The following is a 24,982-nucleotide window of genomic DNA, read 5'->3' on the forward strand; positions in this document are numbered from 1 at the left end:
AGATTGTAGTTTCACGACTAATCACATGACAAGTAATGCATCTAATCCTTAAACTTTTTTTTTTTTTTTTTTTTTTTTCTTTTTCCTGGTAGCATAAGTTTTAAATTTTTGCATGTTTTCCCTAAATAGGTTTCTATCAAAATCTTAGTCAAATGTGAAAATACAGCTAGAAGAAGATAATGTGGCATTGAACTGACATACCACAACAGTTGCCATGCTTCAAGATCTTAATACTTCTCTTCATTCTCTCTGCTCTATTCCTCCAGTCCCAACTTTGACATTTTCCAGAAAAAGTAGATACAATATTAAGATATGACATTGACAAGCATGTATATCACCACGATCCCTTTCCTGTAATATCTTTCGCGCATCAGCTGGCTTAAGCGGCCTTAAGGAAATTTTGACTAAGAGTATTAAGCAAGCAAAATATGGAAGTAGACGTATAACATAATCTTTAAATTAGAGAACCACAAAAAGGGATTACCATAAGTTCAATGATTACAAGATTAGAAGTATACATTAATTTCAAAGCAAAAATTTGACACAGTACTTTTATGGGATGCTCACATGGCATTCAAGGAATAATAACAATTACAATAACTACCTCCCTAAATATACAAGAAAGAATAGTCCCAAAAATAATAATAGAAACAATGAAGCATAGCTATTATTCACAGATATATTGGTAGGCAGTATTATGTAGGAAACTGAAGTTGCTGGTGTTGTGAACTTCTCCATCAAGTATAAAAGAACTTCTTTTACCCATTAGAAGAGAATTTCCAAAAATAAACGATAGAGATCCAAAGCTACCTTCTTACTCCCATTTTCAGAAATCCATTTTATCCCATTTCCACAAGTCAGAATTGTTCCCTTTTGCTACCTCTATGAATGCTATACCAAATTCCAAATGCCCAAAATCTTTACAACAATTGGTGATCTTTCTCCTGTGTCCTGTGTAACTATATTGTATCATCGAGCACAAGGGTAATCATATATACAATGCGGAACCTCGGCCTGTTTAAAATCCTAATCCTATTAAACCATAATGTTTATTTGTGAATGTGCTTGGACTAATGTGGCTAAATCTTCAAAGTCACCTGGTATAACTCAACTCCTTTGGTTTTTTCTCTCTTCTTTCCTAGCTAGTCTCTACAAGTTATCAATCTAATTTATTTTATTCTTTTTCATTTTGACGACTTCTACAATTTTAATGTAGAAATTTTTTGAATGAGAATGGAAGATGATGAAAGAGGTCGGAAGGGAGGAAATGATGCATCTAAACTTATCTTAAAAATGCTCCTTATGAAAATCTAACTTGGCTGAACCGTTTTGATTAATCTCATGGCAGAGGTGGCCAAGTTCTTTGGCCAAAACTGGAGCTCCGCAATAGAAGACACCTAGTAGAAAATGTCAAAACTACTATGAGAAAAGGTAGGATTTCATTGATAAGATTGTACGGTTATATAGTTGAAATCAACCAACCTATCCTTGCACCACAGTGCTTGGAACTGATTTTGCAGAGAACTTTCTTCCAGTTAGGCCTGGCAAAGTGGGTTCGCACCTGCAATGGGGCCAATAAAAGCTTTTAATATGGGGATGTCTACACGATGACACAGTAAGTCAGAGACCAATATGGCCACAAAATTTGCTAGCCAATGTAGCAGTACTTAAAATTCCTCGCTATTGTTTCCAAGCTTTTGTTGATTGCATATTTGGCATAATTTTCAAATCTGTACATGTAGTTTCATAACAAAGATTTTACCCTGGTGCCAGACACAATATCTACTCCATTCTTAGCATGATTGAGGGCTTGAACCATGGTAATGAGAGTTGAACGAGCGTCTCCTTCCTCATACACACTAGTCAGATAGTTATGCATCTCAATTACCCCCTAAAACTCGAAACAATTGAAACTCCCAATTAATAGACATGGCATGTATTCCATCGCAAGAGTATATTACACATAAGAAAATAAATACATGAATTACCCTTTGATCGAGCTCGGAGATTTCATTCATAACACCTTTGAACCAATCAAAGGAGCCTTGCTCTCTAGTCACCCAATAAAAGTAGGCATTTGTGGTCTTCAGATTATTCTTCCTTTTAGGAGCATGAAAATCTTTGTTCACATAACCGAGGTCTCCAAAGCTACTGATATCAGTATGCGAATCCTGAGAGAATCAAATTGTATAAGCATATTTGTATTGTTCTTTTCAAATTACGGAGCGATTAGATTTTGACAAAATGATTGATCACAATAGAACCAGAAAGAAAAGAAAATATGTCTCTTGAGTTCAGAATGCAGCCACATAAGTCACTACCTGTTCCTCCATTTTCACAATGTTATTCAGCAAATCCTTCAAAATGCTGATGAAAGGTGTAGCCCCAATGCCTAGGCCAACAAGTAGTAGCACATCATATTTATGGTAGTCCTGTGCTGGGGCACCGTATGGTCCATCTATTGAAAGTTTTGGCAAACTGACATGGGCAGAACAAATTTACTCCATTAATATCAAGGAAATGCAGTATACTAAAATGAGGTCTAAGAAAGGAATATAATGAGGAAAATATTAAACCTTTTAATGGTAGTTTCATCCGCTCTTAGAAGGCCACTCTTGCCGTGGACGGAAGGCTCACAAACCTCAGAGAAAACCCTTTTAAGCTCTTGGGTCCAATCACCTAACTGCCGTACATGGATGCTAAGGTAGTCATCTCCTGGAGCCGAGGTAATTGAAAATGGATGCCTGCATGCAAAGTTTAGCAATTGATGGTGACTTGAAGTGAAAATTAGGCAGTTTATTTGAATGTAGCAAATTAACAAATTATTATGATTCATTGAACTTATGATTTTTTTTGTTGAGAATTACTAATATGGTCACACCGTTCAGCGTTCACAAAGTTGATCCATAAATTATCTAAGATCCATTAGTTAAACTGCGATAATAACATGTTATTTGGATTCATCACCAAAAGTTCAAATTATGATTTACGTTATCGTTTTAAATATCTGATTTGTCTCTTCCTGTAAAACTGTCATTTGTCAGAGGTGCATAAAGATTGATAGAAACAAATGAAATCCAGAAGTGAGAATGAGAATGAAGTCAAGATGGAGGATACGTGTTCGTTTATCTATTCCTGTAAAAGAAAACTCTTTTGAGGTACTTATTTTGTATTTAGCTTACTAAGGATATATTGGAAACTTATTCAAAAGCAAGTGTTAGCAAATCTGATCTTCCATTACCATTCAAAGGGAGAAACTGCTGGACACTGAACAAACATGTACTGTCCACTTTTGTAATGAAATTGGGGCGGCTTGAACATTTGCAAATTGAGAACATTGCCAGGATAAATGGCAACCTAAATGTATCCCAAAGGAATGATAAGAGAAGAGAAAACCAGATATTTCAGTGATAATTTATAAACCAGAAATACATTAGTTGAGCTATGTACTACATGTTTGGTGCAATTTTATTTCTTAATTCAAATGAACCTTTTGTATTTGAACACTATATGATCCAGAGCGGAAGAATCTCAGGATCCTCTCTCCAGCATATAACAAAATTGGAACAGCGATATACATCCATGTCTGAAATCATGAAATCAGTATGTTAAGCAACCTTTTAATTTAAAATAACGTGAAGGAGGACTTAGTTGAAAGCCACTAGCAAAAGCTATAGAAAACCATAACTGATTACCGTCATAAGATACCATCTGTGCACGAGGTAGAGGAACACGCCGTGAATGATGAGCAATATGTAAACAAGAATAAATAAGTGGTGTGAATACCAGAAGGCATTATATCCAGTGAGCCTATCAAAGGGGTGGGGTAGCTTAATGAGGTTTCTCCTAAACCATCGGGTTGCAAGTGTGAAAGCTATTGCCATGAAGATCACCATTAAGATTCCTGTAACACCTTCACACCCTTTAACAAGATCCATATAGCTGGGCTTAATCTTACCAAAGTCATCAATCACATACGCATAGTCAACTTCGGATGATTTAAGCAGCCTTGGAAAATCACATGCAAGATGGTTTCCAGCATGGAGAATGATACCAACTATAATAGCCACCGCAATTGTCTACACATGTAAGTCAACCAAATAATGAATAAAGTGATGCTACGTACAGAAAGAAGTATTCAAATTTCTGGGAGAACTTGAGAGGACATTCAGCGGATATGAACATTGGAACCTCAATTATTATAGTATTTAACTATTTCACGCTTGCAATTAAGAATCTCATGGTAAACTGACTGGGTGCTTAACTCTTAGCCAACCTTTGTCATATAAGAGACGTCCAAGTTAACCCTGATTCATCCGTATCAATCGAACATTAAGACCCCAAAACCACATATTTGAATTTTCTTTCGATGCATAATATATAAGTGATCGATTCAAGGTTCGAAGCAAGCGATTCTTCCTTCTCAGTATAGACAGAACGTTATTAAAATAAAATCAGTACAATCCCACCATCTCCAATACAAATTGGAAGTGAAATTTCTGAGTAACTTAGAAGCTAAGCACAAATTTGAAACTAACTTAGATACTTGAAATTTAGCATTCGAGATTGTCACTGTCTTACTTAAAAAAGAGAGGACAGAGTAAAAGAAGACAAATTTGGTAGCCTTCTTAGAAATTTCCGGGCTTATGTACGAGTAATCCTATAGCTCATATTCATGCTTTCGAAACTAACATGAGTTGACTTAAAAAAAAAGCAATGATGAGAATGCCTTGGGTCAGCGTGTACCTTGTGAAAATTGATGTTGTCATCGAAAGGTACATAGTAACCTAGTTTGGTTTTCCGTAGCCAAGTGATAGTATTTCTACAAACTGGCAAAAGAATGAGAGCCATGTTGAACTTCAAGGTCTCAGCCGCACCCTTTGCCGTTGTGAGACAGTATCCCATAATTTTGAAGGCGTTTTTATGTCTATATTGAAAAAATTTCCATGTGAAAAGCCCAACCATGATCAGAATCCAAAGTGTCAATACCCAGATTCGCCTCCAATTCTCTCGCATAAAATAAAGCACTTTCATGCCGAGTCTTTTAATTGGGCTTTTTTGTCGAATGCCTTGTAGGTTCTGGCTCAAGGCTTGGCTGGTAAAGCTGAGGGCACGACTGTAGCTCATGTATGTGTCCTTTTGCAGCAGAAGTGTCTCCAATTGCCATAGCTGAAACATTATTCAACAGAAGTAACCAATTAATCAGTAGTTAGAATCGTGTGCAATGTTTTTGTCCATTAACTAGGCCACTACTACATGAGAAATATCTATGCACTACAATCACAAATTTTCGCAATTTCCCCCCAAAGATCACATGTTAAAAGATAATGAGCACTATTATACCCAAAATCAGAAAAGTCAGAAGAGCAATCAATTTTAGAGGGGAAAAAAATCTATTTATACCAGAATTTTGGTTGATTTAAATTTATACAGATATTAGTCTAGGATTTTAAGTGAACAATTCAATGAACAGATTGATTCTTTAGAGTTTTAATAATGAATGTATAGCATAAATAAGTTTTGTTTAAGCAATTGACATGCATTCGTTTTTTAAGTCAGAGATTCGATTGTTCATTCCATAATTATTGTAATAATATATGATTAGAAGATTTCACTTTTAACTTAATCTGTCAATATAAGATTAAGACCTTATTGTTAATTCTTTTGTATGAACTCACTCTGCAAGACACAAACATAAAATTGTAACTCCTAAACTGCAAAGTTTTTGGTCCATTCTTTCGATTTGTTGCTGTCATTGTATCGTTATGTTGCAGGCTTGCAGTATCTAAAAATGGAAAAGAACCATGTTCTACAAATCTAGACTGACTGAACTTTTTTCTAGTTAATAGGTGAAAAATGACTTTCCAGCTCAAAATCTTTTTCACTTTATAAAACTAACATTGCTTTAAAATTTTATATTTTTTAACATCTTTCTTATTTTTTCAGATTTTAAGTGAAAGATCCCACCCAATGAAAATAACATTTTGTCCTTCATTCGAATTTGTCCAATTTTATCTTTACCTAACACAACTTTTCATACCCAACACTCAAGTTTTCCATTTTTTTTGTCACTATGTTTTTTATGTAATCAAGAGTATTGTATGTCTTATATCAATTGAATCTAACCAACTTCTTGAACTAAAAAAGGGGGAAAAAATTTCACTTGTTCTAGTCTAGAAAAGTCAATAAAACAAAATCAAATAAGAAGTTTTTTTTGTATGGATTACCTTTTCTTGGGTGCCTTTATGTATTTTTATCCGCTCTCACAAATGTATGAAATCTAATCTTATGCTTATATCAGAGCGCACTATCAACGTTTTAAGTTACACTACGTTAGGGATGAACTTTCCAGCCCAAAAGTGGCTTATCCCTAATCCAATGTCATGGATCAACGCGATGTCACCTTTGTTCATGCATTTTTCATTAAGCATTGCTTTGCGTGAGGGAGATGCATCTCAGACCGATGCTTTTTTTACATCTCTGTCCCGATTTTAAAGTAAAAGCACGATGAATAAATTAAACGAAAACGTTACATGAGATTTTGATTCTATTTAATTTATTCATCGCCTTTTTATTTTAAAATTAGGACAGGGTTGTGAAAAAAGCATCGGGCTGGGATGAGTCTCCCTTAAGTGAGGTGATGCTAAATGGAAAAAAGGTGACGTCATGTTAGTCCATGATATTGGGTCAGGGATAAGCCGCTATCAGCTGAAAAATTCATCTCTAAATTATCGATAGTGTCTTTTTGACGTAAATATAAGGTTAGACTTTGATGTAAATATAAGATTAGATTTCATAGGATGAATTAAAAAGTATAAACACGCCCGAGAAATGATAGTCCTTTAAATCGGACTGGGTACAAGTTTCGGATAATTAAAACCGGATTCCATCAGTATTTGTCATATGAATCCAGCCTCCAGGTCGCCAGGAGTGGATGTATTAGGCGCGGCGTAGTGGTAGCGCAGTACAGCCGCTAACGTCTACCCACTAGCAACACACAACTGGCAATCATAGAGGTACAGATCATACCTTATGATATTTTATCCAACCATATGCCGTTGGTCAAAGTTGTTAGAGCAACTAATTGGGTGTTTATAAAAACTAAATCAACAATTTGGCCATCGAACCGCGAAAGGGGAAAAAAATGAATCGTTCAACCACCAGGAACATGATCATAATATATTAATAATTATAAGTTATTTAAAGGTGGCGAACCTAATTCCCAGCAACCTTACCTAATGAAAATTGGAAAACTTTTTTTTTCCCATAGAAATTGAGAACGTAAATAAACGTATCGTTAATACTGCCCTTCGTGCCGTCGGACGGAAGAGTGACGGTTGCAATCAAAACTTGATTAGGTTAATTAAAAAAGAAGTAAGAGCAACATCATTATCTACGGTGTCTCTATTTATTAATTTTTTAAGAACCTTCAATTTTAAAGATTAATCAAGTATAACTTAACAAAAACTAATTAAATATTATATTTTTAAGACATAAATTTAAGCAATTAGTTTAAGTAAAAAAAAAAAACACCCCATCAATAAAAATCTGTCATATATCATTTTCTTACATATGAGACATAAGATTAGGTGTACCTAATTATTGTCCGTTTAAATATATCTTTGGATCAACAATTTAAAATTTTAAATGTCCTTTACATGATCTTGTTGAACTTAAAAAAATATAAGTTTTTTTTCTTTTAATTTAATTTATACTATAAATTTTTAAAACTCAAACTACTTATAACTATATTAGTGGATTAATTTAGGAAAGTTTAAGATTTAAATGGATAAAATTATATCCCTAACAAATATGGATATAAATATTAATTTGGAGATTTAGTGGATAGAGGTTCGTTTAGTAATCATTTAATTTTTTTTTTCTAAATTAAGCCTATAAATAATTAAATGCCCCTCTCACTACCAAGTTTCTTTGTTTTGTTATCTATACTTTTCATCTATATTTTCAGAAACTACATGAGTTTTAATTTGAAAACTAAAAAAAAGTATGTTTCTAACCATTTCATTTTTTATTTTTAGTTTTGGAAAATTAAGTCTATAAACATTTAGTTCCATCTCTAAATTTTTTGCTTTATTATTTAATTTCTACCAATATTTTAAAAAACCAAATCAATTCTTGAAAATTAAAAGAAAATAGTGTTTTAAAAAGTTTTTTTTTTGTTTTTGAAAGCTAAGGATTCGACCTTTTTACTTAAGAAAGATAACAATCATTCTAAGAAATTGAGAAAAAATAGGTTTGATTTTCAAAAATGAAAAATAAAAAATCGTGCCAATTTGGTAAACATTTGGCTTTTAGGTTTTGACAATTAAGCCTATAAAAACCTCTTTAGTCTAAATTTCTTATTTAGTTATATACTTTAAAGAATAAAACCAAAATATGAAAATTTAAAAGAAAAAAAAAGAGATTTTTTAACAAATTTGTTTGTGTTTATGAAGTTTGATTACAAATTCAACTCTTTTACCCAAGAAATTGATAAGAAATATGATTAATTTTTAAAAATTAGAGGATTACCAAAAATTGTCAATTAAGGTCATAATTTTTTCTCTGTTTTTATTTTTGAAATTTTGTTAAAGAATTCTACTCTTTTACTTAAAAAATAAAAATCTAAGAAATTAAAGAGATAAATATAAGCACAACTAGACCTTAATGATATAAATTTGTTTCTAAATTGTATGGTAGATAAAAGGAGATAACAAACCTCGATATAACCCAATCTTTCTGGGTCTAATTCTTCCATGATTAGGGCTGCATATTCCTCCGCTTGTTCCTTAAGTCTAGACAACTTGTTGGCTGACGCACTTAGCATGATAATCTATCAATCCCAAAAATACAAAGTTAGACAAATTAAATAAAAACAAATTGTTCTTGGCAGGAAGTTAAAAAATGAGACTATGATAATTAAACAGATATATTCAACTCTAATTAACTGTGACCATAATTATGAAACCATTATAATTGTTTTTGGCAATAAGTAGAATATTACGGTCAATACAAAATGTCACGTCTGACAAATTTTTTAAGTGTTAGAAAATTTTCTCTCAGAGTTGAAGATGCCATTTCTCCTAATTCACAATTCTCCGGGAAACCGTGGCAGCAGAGTTCAAATTAGAAAAAAGAAAAGTCAGAACAGAAGGGTGCTAGCTCTTGTTTATTTAATTCCTTTATTTTTAGACGAATGTCAATGGATTTTACTTTATAATATTTGGGACTTTAGTAAAGGCTACCGAATCCCACCAACCAGGAGTCCCTGTTGGTTTATCTTTTAGTTGAAGTTGGTATCGAAAATATTAATATTATCGTTGAAATCGCAACCAACGAGAGTTGGCCACTTCAGAAAATATACAAAGTAGCTCTATTTTAGTTGCATGATGGAGAATAATAATAAGTATTCTTATCTATTAAAATGATATCATTCCCGTTTTGTGTGGGTTAACGTATATGAAAATATTTGAATTTTTCTTCATAATCTTATCATGCACGCATAGTTTATATATGCAATGTTTGAGGCATCTTTTTATACACTGCAATCTCATCCTAAGATAAAGAAGGAATTAAAATATTTTAAAAAAATTTAAAAATAAAAAGAATTTATCAATATCAAATTACGATTGAACAATTTAGTGAGAGGTATAAAATAGGTGCACCAACGAGTTTTTTTTCCCAATTTTATATATTCAGAAAATGAAAAACAAGGCTTTAGTTTGTAAGTCATTTTTTAATTGCCTAAAATACCATCAACATCATAATCAATGAGAGTTGAGAGAAGTAGTGAAGCAATATAATTTTTTTTTTTTAAAGGATAGGTAAAGCAATATAAATTTAACCTCTTTTACTTCTTCTTCCGTGACATGACCATCTTCGTTCTTGTCGACCCTGAAAAGTATAATTATTTAAGAGGACTAATTCAATGTGTGTAACTAAAAAAGTATCATACTCCACCACCAAAAATAAAAAATAAAATAAATAAAAAGAAAACTAAAAAAATTATTTATATTAATGTACCATCTATCTTTAATCAATTGATGGTTAAATAATGTAGAATACTTCAGAATTTTAAACTTTGAGGTATATTTCAGTTATGCCTTTAGAAGAGTTTTTATTTTAATTTTGAATCTGAAATAATTGTTTCAAAAAATAAAATCGAATTTTGTCTTTGAATTGATGAATAAAAATTGATACTATAACTAATGTGTTAGAATTAAAATTTATATATGATATAATTACAACAACATTCATAAATTAGTTTGACAATTTATGTGTAAAATTTGATTTGTGAAAAATATGAATGAAAATTTTAAGCATATGCATTTCAAAGCTAACAATGATCTTCATTTTTATACTGTTAAAATTGTGTTATAAAAGATATAAGGTGTATGTTTTCATTTGTTACCATAGCTGGCATGTTAATATAATTTATCCCCCTTTATTTTAACTAAAAATACTCCGATGTTATTTTTTAAATAATTTCAATTTTTTAAAACTAAAACGAAACTTTTTAATTGTAGGATAAATTAAAGGTATTTTGTACCATTCTACAATAATGGACAGATTAATTTTCTTATTATAAGCCTAGTAGTTAAAGAGAAATGCTATTATACGGATGGACATATTATATTGTAAAAAAAAAAAAAATGGAACTATTGTTTTCATATTACGAAAAATAAAAATTGTTACAAAATGATTCTTTAGAAATTAATAAAGAAATTGATGCGCTAACTGCTAGACTGCTACCGAAGCAAATTTGAACAGGTCATTCTAATTAAGGGAGAATAAAATACTCAGATCATTCTTAAAAAAGGAAATTACGATAATTGAATATGCTATGATTCTATGAATGCTTACATGTCGAAGAAGATCTGGAGCCTGGAATCGAAACTTTGATCTGTAATTTGCAACCAGAACTCGAATAGATCGTCTCGACTAATTTGATCGGAGTTATTGAGTTTTCGCCTCCGACTTAGAGCATCGAACAGCTCGAGAGCAAACTCTTTCGAATCTTTCATTCCTTACAAATTAAAAAGGAAAACAACGAAATCAATTAAAAGTTTCCCTAAAATATACTGAAATTACCTGTTTGCGGCCAGTTTATACCTATGCATTGCGCGAAATCGGTGCGGCTGAGAAAGCCTTCCTTGGCAAGCTTATTGAAATTGCTCTCAAGTTCACTAAACGTATCGACGCCAGTCGTTTTATTTTTGCTGCTTATGAATCTTAATCCATAGAGAGCCTTTTCAGCGCCAGAACGAGTTCGATCAAGCTTTGCTCGTTGCCTTCTCAAATCTCTGGCCGCTAATGCCGAATCCATTCCGTTTTCTGCTCCAACAGCAGTGTTCGTATTCACGGTTGACGATGATGCGGCGAATGCTCGAGACGCATGGCTCCGGCTCCATGAGAACCTCCTGAATTCGGTTTTTAACTCGTGCGAGAAATGCTTCGCTTTTGCTCTCGCTTCCGCCTTGAGTTCCTGAGAGAATTGCCGAAACCGATGCGACGAACTCCGCTTAACCGACGTAGATCTGGAAGTCGAAGCAGAAGTCAAGGCCGGCGTTCCAGAACCGCCGGAGACTCCATCGTCGATATTGATTATAGTCGCAGGCTCAACACTTCGAAGCACGACCGTCTTGTTTTCTTGTACATCAAGCGTCACCTCCACAAACTCCTCCGCCAGGCCAAACTGCGCTCCCAGCGACGATCCGAAAATCATCGTGTCAAGTTGTGTAATGTCGTCCGATCCGCATCGGCGCTCCTGCTCCGGAGTCGTGGTCATTGATTAATCAGCAGACCGAAACCGTGTCTGCAGGTTGTGAAACTAATTAATCATCAACAATTGACGAATACTCCGGTGCTCCGGTGCCGTCGTCGGGAAGTGTCTGGCGATCGGTAAGAGAAAGGGAGTTGCAGAGAAGGCGCGTCCGGAATCTGAAGGAATTACTCTGAACGGAGAAGACAAAGATTTTGTGCAACCAAAAAGTATTTGTACCTAATCTTGCATAAACGAAGAGATCGTGGATATGCGCTGCTCTCATTTCTTAATTACCATTTTGCCCTTGATTTGGACCTGTTCCATTCTCTTCTAATATTATATGCATACACTAAAGTAATGTAAAAAGGCGGAGAAAAATATTGTTCTAATTTTTGTCCTCCTTTTAATTATGAGATTTAAATTATAAATTAAAACTAATTAAAATTTCTTCCCCGAGAAGTAAACACCTCAAAGCCCAACCGAAGTATATATATATAAACTTAGATGCATCCCGTCCTGGATATGTATTTATATATTCGTGTCATATGATTATTTTTTTTATCTTTTCAAAATAATTTAATTCAAGATAAGATTGAGATCCATAAAAATAAGTGTATCTAAGATGCATTCAAGTATTCCTCTAAATATAATAATACACAATACTTTTGTCATTAAAGCTAAAAAATTAGAAGTTCAATTTTTTAGCCAAATCGAGTAAATTAATTGGTATAAAGTATTAACTAGTGACTAAGATGTTAGATGTTTAAATCTCTTACTCCCCTATCTTTGCACTTAAAAAAATGATTTTTCTATCTTACATCCAAGAAAAAAAAATGGTAAAAAGAAAAACTTCAAATATTTTGTATGTTATTTTTTAATTTTAATATGCATATGATAATATTTAGCTTTTGATTTGATTTTAGATTTTTTTTAAAAAAACCTAGTTATAGGGTTAAAAAAATATGTTGATTTATATTAATTTTTAAAAAATAATTATTGAAAATTATTTTAAATCATAAAACTATTAAAAATATTTACAAGTAATAGCAAAATATCACAATCTATTGTAGATAGACTATGATAGACCATGATAGACTATTATTTATGTCTATCATGATACAAATAGACACTATAGTAGTCTATTGTGATTAGATAGTAAATTTTGTTATATTTGTAAATATTTTGATTCATTTTTCTATATTTGAAAACAACTCAACAATTATTCCAATAAACTCGTGAGTGATATAAAATCTAAATAGAATAAATATATAAATTTGATATGTGTGTTTTAAATCAAAAAATAAAAGCTATCATGAGAACAACTCATCTAGTTAAGAATCAAAGACATATTATATCTTCAATCAAAGTGTCTAAGGTACGAATTTCATTACCTTCATAGATTGTTGAATTAAAATAAAATCGTTAAATTAAATCGCATGTTAATTTTATTTCTTAAAAGAGTGGGACCATGTTTTTTGCTATAATTATCCTTTACTCATCTTGACATATTGTAAAAGGAATACATTGCCCAAAAAATGCATATTCCAAAAGCATAGGTAACAAGTAAACTTAAAAGGAAGTGTGTCCATGTGGTTTCATGTCACATAAAGGAACATTATTTTAAAGACTTACATAAATAGCCTAGTTACCAAATAATTTGTCTTTTTAATATTCTTTAGATTAAGAAAAAAAGCCATAAGTTTAATTATTTAAGGTCATAGCTGATAGAAAATACTTTTTTCATTACCCAAATATCTATCAACTATAAAGAACCACATGCATTTTTGAATTTCATTTCATAATCCATAGTTCTTAAAAAGAAAATCATGAAGTTTCAAATTCATCATTTGTGAGAATAGTCTATGTTATATATAATTGGATGAAATAGTCTATGAGATATAATATTGACTTTTGAAAATAAAGTTATATCCAATGAAACTCTCATTGACTAACAACTTAATGAGAATCTCATCAACAATATACATGTGATTGTTACTCACTCTCATGCCATTTCATTTTCATTATAGTCTTAAAAAGTTAGAGCTTAGATCTATATGCATGTTTTAAAAATTAGTTAGAATTTAGTCCTTATAGTATGATAAAACTTCTGAAGTATATTTGATAAAATTCTCATACATAATAGTCCCTAGAGTAGAAACTATTTATGCAAATTTTATCAAACTATAAAGACTAAATTCTAATTATATATATAAACCATATAGGAACTGAATTCTATTTTTTTTTCCAAATCATATGAACTAAATTTACAATTTAACCGTTCTTGGCAATGCCCGTACTTTTAATAAATAAATAAATAGTTTTCAAATAGCATTCATGTGTTAACAAATTAAAAGTATAAAATACAAAATATACTAAGATCAAAATTTGTTCTAGAAGTAACGGTTTAGTCCTTAAAACTCAATATCTTAACAATTTAATATTTGTATTTTAAAATCGAAAAAAATTTAGTATTTGTTGTAAAAAAAATTAAGATTTAATGAAAATTTCTTGTATGTATAGATTAATCAATGAACCAATTAGTGCTCAAATGCATTTATAAATTACAAATATTAAGGACCCATTTGATAATTGTTTGGTTTTTTTTTGTTATTATTATTATAATTATTATTTGTAACTATGTATATTATCTCCCAATTCCATACTACGGCTTTCATATTTCTTAAGTAAAAAAAAGTTGAATTCTTAGCCAAATTCTAAAAACAAAAATAAGTTTTTAAAAATGTATTTTTTTTTAACTTGGTTTGGTTTTTAAAACGTTGGTAGAAAGTAGATAACAAAATAAGAAATTAAGGTCCCAGTTTGATAACAATTTAGTGTTTGATTTTCTATTTTTAAAAAATTAAAAAAAAAAAAATGTTTGGTATTTGTATTTAGTTTCCTGTTTTTTAAAAATTGAAAAACTAAAAGCATGTTTTATAATTTTGTTTTTAAAAGTTCAAAATAATTTTTTATGACTTTTTTAGTTTTATATTTTTTGATAAAAATAAAATCAAACTTTTTTGCAAAATTTTTCCTTTTGGTATCATAATCATAAAATTATATATTTAATTTTAACTTTTAGAAAAAAATTCATATTGAAAAAATAATATCAATATTTTAAATGTACTGATTAATCAAAATAAAATAAAGAAAAATACCATAAATAATTATATTAACAAAATACAATAAAATAATTTCATTTTTGTAAAAGAAAATTTATGCGAATAAAATAATTAAACAATTAGAGTGTGTGAAAAGCTCTCAAAAAATGCTTTCTCGAGCTTAGAACTTATTTGGTATTATGCTTAATTTATGATCGTATATGCTTTTTATGTTTAATTTGTGGAAATCAAAGAATTGGACCAGAACAAACAATTTGAGTGTAAAAAGACCAGAATAGCCTTAAAGAAGGTCAGACTTTAACCTAGGGTAAAAAAATAGGTCAAAAGGAGATGAAAAATGCGGAAGAGAGTACGTTGTGGCCCCATGCTCAGCACAAAAACCTGAAAGGGTTAAAAACAAGTTAGCATCACGGCGCTATGACTTCTCCAGCGGGCACTTGTCTATTTTTTTAGATAATGGCACGATGCTGCGACAATTTTTATAAAAGAAGTTCTACCGAGACCATAAGGGAGGTTGTTTTGAGGGTTTTAGTTTAAAGTTCGTCAAGGCCTCCACCATAAGTTGATTTCTGTGCAGATGTGACATCTTAGAGCTTTCAAAAGGAATGATTGATCCAGGAGACTGTCGGAGGGCGATCTCAGGCTTGAGGATGATAGTCAATAGCGTGACTTGCATCTTTTTCCTATTGGATGTATGCCCTAAAGCCTCGTAGTTAATAAGTAATTTGAAATAGTGGTCGATTATCTTATATATGTAATTATCCATTGAGGAAAAATCTAAGATTATTTCATGGGACTTGAATAGTATATAGTGGACATACAGGTAGATCATGTTCAAGTTGTTGGGTTTTATGCCCTAAAACTCGTAGATAGTAAACATTATTAATTGACCGTTATCAATAAAGAGTTATAGATGTTAATTCAATAAAAGTTATTGTTTGTGTTATTTGTCTATTTTTTAATAACCTTAAATCCAATAAGCTAACATCCAATGTTTTATGAGTCTTGAATTGTTTATGGAGACATACAGGGATTAATATTCAAGATACAGCCTGAAGGGTCTATAGTATAGGGATAAGGTTGGGTGTCTTATCCTGGTAACACTATAGATACAACCCACTTTATATTTGATACAAACGTAATTATCCAATGCGTTCGTGTAGTTGACATGCGAGTGGGGATATCCTATGCAATGAGTTTACATAATACTGGACCGCGAAATAGTAACCATTAGATGTAACACCATTAACTAGTTAGGTTCCTTATTCAATAGGATGACCTAGGCAACTTAGTTTTAATCCTGAGTATATTATGAACTCCTGTTCATGAGGGATTGTCCTTTGATTTGTATGGGTGAGGGTCGTCAGTTTGCCGACTCAATATGCTTACCATTTTGGGGACAAGACCGAGTGGGGAGTTGGAAACATAATAATACAAGATGAAATTCACTCTTCCCGCCTTAAGGGTAAGTAGATGAGTGTTCCCTTAAATACTGTCTCCAAGACTTGAACAAAGGGTCCTACCCTCTCATTGGCCAGAGAGAGGTTTCTGTTTATTGGTTGGGCTATAAACAGGTTGTTTATTAGAGGAACACTGGTACTTAAGGAATCAGAAGTAACTCAAGGGTAAAACGATGATTTAACCAGTTGGAGTTATGAACACTCGTGAAGAACTAACTTACTGTTATTGATCTATATCAATGGATGCATAAATATATCTGTAGTGAGAAGAGTGTAACTAAGAGTTTTTTGTTGAGTGTATCCACAGTTAACGAATATTGATTAACTTGGTTAATGAGTTTAGTCAATTAATCTCATATTGTTGGAGCTTCTGATCTAAGGTCCATCAAATCCTCTTGACAGCTCACCAGAGGATATTTAAGGGGGATGATTTGAATTGTTCAAATTAATTTGAAGAAATCATAAGTAATGTGATTAATATATAATTGATTATGGATATGATCTATAATTCAAATTAAATTAGAAAGTAATATTTGAATAAGATTCAATTAATTAATTCAAGTGAGAATTAGATTCACAAAAAATTAATTAATCGAGAGGTATTGCACATATACATACGATGTTTATGATAATTAAATATATATGCATTAAATTAAATTTAATATATAAAAAGTTATTTAATTAATATGCAAATTAAATTAAATAAGTATTATTTAATTGTGCTAATTAATTAAATAAGTGTTATTTAATTGGACGAATTAATTAAATAAGTGTTATTTAATTAATTGGGCGAATTAATTAAATAAGTGTTAATTAATTAATTAATTGTGAAAAAGAGAAATAGAAAAAGGGTTAGGAAAAAACTTGACCCTTTTATATATAAAGACCTCCCTATGGCCTCTTTAGGAGACATAAAGACTGATAATACACAACACACAAGTGTTATTGTGCAACATTTGTCCTAAGCCACAAAGAGAATCTTCTTACTCTCCAAAACCCTTTCTCCCCTCTCTCTCCCAATAGTTGAATACCACCTATTAGATTGGAATCCTAGAGAATAAAGAGGTTACTCTTATAGTAATGTTCAAGTTTGTTCAAGAAATCGTTCGTGATCAAAATTGTTGGAGGAGTCGTTCGTTGGAATTTCGAGAAGATTGTTCATAAAGCTTGGGAATCTAAAAAGGTAAGAATGGTTCTAATATTTTCCCAACGCATGCGAATTTACATGTTTATATTTTGTTTTAGTATAACAAATTTGTTTATGTAAAAATCGAATTGCTGGATGCAAGATGTTCTCACACAAATGTTTCCACTATGGAATTTAATCCATTCAATTGGTATCAGAGCCAATTTCTTGCATCCACATTCTTCGTATTTTTTCAAACAAAATTAGTTTAGAGATGGGTTTAATATTCTACATTTGAAATGTTTGAATGTTGGTATGCAAAATTGGATGTTTTCAATTTTGGCACTAGATTACTTTTAATTTGATTAAATTGTAAGGGCCCGTTGTTTTATTCATTGGGCAATTAATTCTTGCTTCGAGTCTGTAAGTATGTGTCGACTGAAAGAGCAATGGTGTTGAGGAGATCGAGAAGAAAAAGAGGTGTTCAGGGTAAGTTCGGAGCCGAAAACATGCAAAACAGGAGCATTCTGCCGCTCAGCATTCGCGATGCTGCTAGCACAACATTGCAACGCTAAAAGGCAGACACATCGCGGAGCAGTCACAACGTTGCAATGATGTCCTTAACGTTGTAATACTTCGAGGTTTGACGGTGTGCAGGCGGCACGTGCGAGGACCTTCAGATCAACTATTTTTTTTGACATAATTCCCTTTGTATTATTTAATTTATTATTAATTAGTTAAATTAATACAATAGTTATATTAATTTAATCAATTAATTTTACACTAGGGTGCTAAAATTGGTCCAATTTTTGCTGTTTAATGGATGTTTAAATTAATATTTGAATTCATATTGCATATTGTATGTTATATAGATTCAAAATTACCCACCGTAGGATAAATATGCACATGCATCATAAATAAATACAAAAAATTTATATTTTATAGATGCATGTAGCATGCTCATGCATCATGATATAAGTGTTATGTTAGTGATGTATGATTAACCTAAGATTGTTATAATAAATAGTGGAATGATGTATGTAAATGCTTGTTTTCCATGAATGATTTATATAAGTGTTATATTTATCAAATGAAAATTGAATTTGCATTGAACATGACATTACTTAGACAAATATAATTGTTGTATTTAATCAATGTCACTAAATGCAAATTTATAGGTTTTAATAGAGCATTAAATATAAGAGTTGTAGTTTTAATGAGATAGACTAAAATCTATAATCAAGAGTTCAATGCAAACACAAGTCCAAATTAATTTTAAATAGTTTAAAATCGATCAACCTAGACTTATATTATTTCTAATGAGATTAGGAATAAGTTAATTTTTTAATTTGTTTTAATAGATTAAAATAAATTTAATTAAAAGATTAATTTTGTAAAATAATTGTCCATAAAGGAACTTTATCTAAGGAAGGTTCTTTCTAGGAGAGGGTATTTAAGCTGGCGAAAACAGAACACCTCCACTTGGGAACTGACCTAGAAGGTGAATTGGACAAATATTTTATAAGCATGCAATATTTTAATAAAATGATTGATTTTATTAAAAGAGTTTAATAAATGAAATGAAGTATTGTTAAATCATTCAATATAAATGTTATATTGAGCAAATTTAAAAGGACTTAAATAAATTCATTAGCCGAGTTTTAACTAAGTATAATAAAACCTAAAAATATTAGAATATTTTAGTAGGAGGATGTTAGTATATGTGATATATCAAAATTCAGCTCTCACGTCCCTAAGAGTTCAACACCGTGAGATTCATGCTCGACTTCGTATCGCTTTGGGTGCAGCCTCCCTTCGAAAAGTATTTGCATGGGTCAATAATAAAGTGAATGGGGAAAGTGTTCATAGTAAATGGGAGAGGGACGCGTGTCAACATATCCTACGGTCTCCTCAATTAGGCTGCACTATGAGATTCCTATGGTCCGTATTTGTTCTTCGTGATTTGTGTTTAAAAGTGTATATAAGTAAAGGTGAAAAGAAAGATTGGAGTGAATGAAGATGAATGATGAATCACTTCTCTAGGTGAGAAGATTAGAAGATGTGTTGAGGTATTGCGTTATACTTTCTATAATGCGTACAAGCTTTTCCTAAATCAGATCCAAGTATAAATCTAACTCAGGTTCTTGGTAAGTCCAGGGTCAAACACATGGATTTATGAAAGACTAACGCGGGCCTTGCGTTGCGGCAGTTGCAGAAAGATCCTAGATAAATGCGGGAGAGATTTATCTACATTAATCTCAATGCATGTATGCAAGAGAACATAAGAGTTCAAGTGAAACAAAGGGATTTATGAATGAGTGGTGCTAAATGTTAGGGGTATGCATTGATTCCAAGTAAGATGAACACGTGTGTGCAGGTGTAAGGGTGAAATGAAGATGACAGGGATGCTTGCTTACAAACCAAATGTATGTAGATACGTTAGGTTTATGTTCCTCTGATCATATTATTCAATATTTCTCAATGTGAATGCCACATATGCTCCTATTTTTAGGGTGCATGCGTTGGTTACAGAAAGTAGTGAAGCACAAGTATATTTTATCTCTAAATCTACTGTGCCTTCTGTCTCAATACGTTTCTAGCTATCCTATTCTCTCGAATAGTTTTAACTGAGTTATAACTTCAACCAGATGATCAAAATGATTAAAGCTTAGAAATTAAGCATGCAACAAGTCATAAATGTGTCAATCACATACAATAGAATGTAAACATAGGCAAAAGTGATGGATCAAATGTAGGATTTAAAAATCGAAATTGTCTTTACAAAAATCACACTTAATCACATGAAATGGAAATGGAAAGTTTGGGTGTGTCCGGTTGTTTGGTTCGAGAAAATCTTGAAGAAGGTCTTCATGAAGTTGTTGTTTCTGTTTGAGGTTCTGACTGTTCGAGGGAGGTTTCTTGAAGAAAGGTTCTTCAAAGGTGATATCTCTTGAACTTAATTCTTATTCAAGCATGCCGAATTTAAATTTTAAATGCATATCTGTTGTATGTTTACTGTAAATTTTGTTTTCAATAATTAATAGAATTTGGACGATCCGCTTCTGCTCAAGATTCTCCTCACACGAGTTCCTTCAGATACAACCTGACTGCTACTTGGGTTTAACTAAAACTCAGGACGTCATACCAAAAGGATCCATTGTCCTATAAACAGGCAATAAATGATGTAGACAAGGACCAATGGGTCAAAACCATGGACCTTGGAATGGAGTTTATGTACTCTAATTCAATATGAGATCTTGTTGATCCACCTGAAGGGGTAAAACCCATAAGGGTGCAAATGGATCTATAAAAGAAAGAGAGATATAGCTGGAAAGCTACAGACCTTTAAAGCTAAACTTGTAGTAAAGGGTTATACACAGAGGGATGAGGTTAACTATGAGGAAACTTTTTACCCTGTTGCTATACTTAAGTCTATAAGAATTCTCTTATCTATAGCCACATATTATGTGGTGGAATGAACACATGTGCAGAGGAAGAAAAACGAATCTAAAGTACTCTAATTAGGTTAATTATAAAAATAAGCATGCAAATCAAAACAAATCAAAGGAATTTAAGAAGTACAACCTTTGTAGTCTCCAAAGCTTCTCCAAATCCACTTCAATCTCCTCACGAATAGTTCCTAGACCACCAGAGATTCTTTCCGACTATTCTTCGACCTTAGAACGGGATGGTAGGATCCGATGAGTGACTAATTTGGAGAGGAATAGATTAAGGTTTGAGAGAGCTTTAGGCCTAACATTTTTCTAAAAAATCTCATAAGTCTCCAATTTACCAAGAAGAACCAAATATCATAGAACTCTTCTACTTATAGGCCATTTCATGCATGACATGCAATTTTGAGTTTGATGAGAATTTGAAACTCAAAAAACCACTAACTCAAAGTGGGATTAAGTGAGGCAACTGTCTTCAAATTGAAGACAATACTTAGTAATTCAATAGTTGGAATTTCCCACTAAAAAATATTGGAACTTTCCACTAACTTGGTCAATGGTCAAAACTTTGATTTTAAAAGTCTAAAGTCAATAATTTGACCTGTTGACTCTTAAAGTCTAAAGTCAATATTTTGACTTCTTATTGCATATTTGCCTTGATCAACAATTTTGACTTTAGATGAAATTTTGACCTAGTAAACTAATTTGACTTTTAATTCAATTTTGATCAATTCCATTTAATTTAAAAATTAATTTTAATAATCAATTTTAAAATTAAATTAATATTAAACAATTAATTTAATTTTACATTAAATCCAACACTAATCCCAGTTTATATGAATCCCTATTCATAATCTTGATATTTAAATCCTATTTAAATATCTCCTATTTTCTCTCTCTTTATGTTTAATTCACAATTAAACATTAGGTTAAATATATCATATATAATTAACATTTTGCTCCAAAAATTGAATTTGAACACTTCAATTTGTTCGTCACACTGTTCTAAGGTTTAATCCGATATGAGCTAGTAGGGGGATCTCATGGACCTACAGATCATGGGATCCAACGATCTACAATTAACCGACTAAACTCTTTAACCTAATTAACAACCATTCATTAACTACCGGGTCACTTCACTATATTATGTCCACCCGATATAACCATGATTAGTAAGTTAACCCTTTATAACCATGATTAGTAAGTTAACCCAAGATTACATCTTGCTCCGTAAGTCTCACTGATCCTCTATAACGCCGTTTACTGTTTAAGACCGACTATTTCAAAAAGATGACTTAGGTAACTTGACCTTAATCCTGAGCTAACTATGAACTCCTGTTTATTCAGGATTATCCTTAGATTTGTTACTAGGGTATAGTGTATGCCCTAGTTTATTGTGATTTTATACTTTATTTGTATTATACATTAATCTCCCTAAGCTTTAGGACAAGTGGGAGATTGTTGGGATTGGTGTCCTAAATCTATTTGTAATCTCATAGTTTGTAAACTTTGTATAAACATATTGTTGTTAGTAAAATAAGTGTTATTTTATAAGCATACTTAAGCCAATAAGTGTTATTTTATAAGCATACTTAATCCAATAAACTAAGATTCAAGGTTATTTCATGTAATTTAAACAAGTATGTGGAGACATATAAGTGGATCTTGTTTAAATAATAACCTAAACGGTCTGTAGTAAATGGATAAGGCTGGGTATCCTTGTGACACTACGGATACAGCCCGCTTTATAGGTGTTACAAGTGTTGTAAAAGTGCTACAAATGATCTGATCCTGATCATTCATGTGGAGACATGTGAGCGGGGGTATCTTATATAAAGAGTTTGTATAAGATCAAACCATAAAATGATTAGTCTCTTTATATAATGCCGTTAATAATAGAGATTTACATTTCACTAGGATGACCATAGGTGACATGACCTGAATCCTGAGTAAGTTGTGAGCTTTTGCTCATGAAGGGCACCCTTTGATTTGTATGGGTAAGAGTGGCCAGATTGCCAACTCAACAAGCCTACCATTTTTAGTATTCGTTTGACTGGGGAGCTGAGAACACAGCTACACGAGACAGAATTCATCTTTCCCCGACGTAAAAGCAAGTAGATAAATTTCTCCCTTAAGGGCTGATTTCGAGTCTTGAATATAGTGGCCACACCCTCTCCTGGATCGGGAGGGGCTTGCTCATGGTTGGACTATGACTTATTGTTCATTAGAGGAACTAGTGGTACTTAAGGAGTTAGATGTATTTGTAGGGCAAAACGGTATTTTGGCCCAACTGTACTTACGAGCAATTTGTGAAAGGTCATCGCACTGTTGATTAGTTATATCCAATGCACACCGAAATTTATCTGTAGTGTGAAGAGTGCAGCTATCGGTCTTTAGTGGAGTGACCGACAGTTAACGGATGTTGGGTAATTTATTAAAGAGTTTAATTAATTACTCGAGTACTGTTGGAGCTTCAATCTACAAGTCCATAAGGTACCCTCTATAGCTCAACAAAGATTTAATTGAGAATTAATTTTGGATTAATTTGAAGTGTTCAAATTAATTGAGGGAATTAATTATATATGATATAATTAATTAAATATATTATATAATGTGATATAATTAATATAATGTATTTGATACATTATAATTTAAGGTAATATGAGAGAAATTTGAACATGATTCAAATACTAATTATATAAATGAGATTCATGTAATTAAATATAAATATGATTTATACTGAGAGGAATTAAATATTTGGATATGATCCAAATATCAATATATGAATGAGATTCATATAAGTGAATTTAATATAAATGTGATTTATATTAAATGCCTTGTATTATTGAGAGAAAATAAAATCTATAGGTTATGTTGTATTTGATGCAATATAAAACTATAAGCTATATATTATATTTGATATAACATATAGTGTATATATACAATAAAGTAGTTATTATATTATTATTAATTTAATTAAAATTAATTAAAGGGAAGGAGTTACAACTCCCTTCCCCATATTTCTCTCAGTTAATTTACATGGGATAATAATGTGATTGTAGATTCATCTTCTTCCTAAATTATATTTGAGTAAAGAGTTTTCTCTTAAAAAAAACAGAGAAGAAGAGTTCTTCTCCTTCCTCTCCTCCTCTCCATCTCCTTCTCTCTTCCAAGGATTCAAGAAAAGCCCACAGCTTTTGCTTGTATCCTTTTGTCCCAAATACAAAGGGTTTTCAAGTGGTGGTGTCCCTTTTGAAGAAGGAGATCTGCGTGGAGAAGGAGTTCTGTTCGTGGCTTGTACGAGGTAGTTTTTGAAGAAATGGTTCTTTAAAGGTAAGGGGTTCTGAAACCTTTAAGATTCTTTTAAAGCATGCTATAATTTTATATAAATTCATATCTTGTTCTTGTTTTACTGTAAAACTTATATTGAAAAATGGAAATTAGGTCGATCTTATTTTCGCTCAAAGAATCTTTTTCAAAAATTTCCTTCAATGAATCTCCCACTTGTCCTAAAGCTTAGGGAGACTAATGTATAATACAAATAAAGTATAAAATCACAATAAACTAGGGCATACACTATACCTCAGTAACATCTCCCACTTGCCCTAGACAACATGTCGCATATCTCGTAGACCTAGACTTTCTAGATGACCCTCGAACACTTTAGCCGTGAGAGCCTTTGTAAACGGATCAGCAACGTTGTGCTCCGAAGAAATCTTCGTGACAATCACGTCATCTTGATGCACAATCTCTCGAATCAAATGATATTTCCGTTCTATGTGCTTGCCTCTTTGGTGACTCCTAGGTTCTTTAGAATTTGCCACAACACCACTGTTATCATAATAAAGTGTGATGGGCAAAGACATATTTGGAACGACTTCCAAATAAGTAAGGAACTTTTAAAGCCAAATAGCCTCTTTAGCAGCTCCATAAGCAGCTATGTATTCGGCTTCCATAGTGGAGTCTACGATGCATCCTTGCTTGATGCTTCGCCATACTATAGCTCCTCCATTCAGAGTAAACACTGACCCTAATGTAAATTTTCTAGAATCCCGATC

At 31.9% G+C, this 24,982-nt stretch overlaps 1 protein-coding gene across 1 annotated transcript; it reads right to left on the reverse strand.

Moving 5' to 3' along the window:
* Positions 1 to 437: 437 nt before the first annotated feature.
* Positions 438 to 11,948, reverse strand: LOC120092056 (respiratory burst oxidase homolog protein A-like). Its single transcript, XM_039050258.1, has 14 exons — positions 11,113 to 11,948; positions 10,864 to 11,026; positions 9,846 to 9,894; positions 8,720 to 8,833; positions 4,747 to 5,169; positions 3,696 to 4,079; positions 3,491 to 3,586; positions 3,242 to 3,357; positions 2,577 to 2,744; positions 2,322 to 2,478; positions 1,989 to 2,171; positions 1,763 to 1,891; positions 1,483 to 1,561; positions 438 to 1,397 (listed from the first exon to the last, which is right to left on the reverse strand). The coding sequence occupies exons 1-14, from the start codon at positions 11,786 to 11,788 to the stop codon at positions 1,288 to 1,290; spliced, it is 2,847 nt and encodes a 948-aa protein (XP_038906186.1). The 5' UTR covers positions 11,789 to 11,948; the 3' UTR covers positions 438 to 1,287.
* Positions 11,949 to 24,982: the final 13,034 nt, after the last annotated feature.

The sequence above is a fragment of the Benincasa hispida genome, chromosome 1 (assembly GCF_009727055.1).
Source record: "Benincasa hispida cultivar B227 chromosome 1, ASM972705v1, whole genome shotgun sequence".
NCBI lineage: Eukaryota > Viridiplantae > Streptophyta > Magnoliopsida > Cucurbitales > Cucurbitaceae > Benincasa > Benincasa hispida.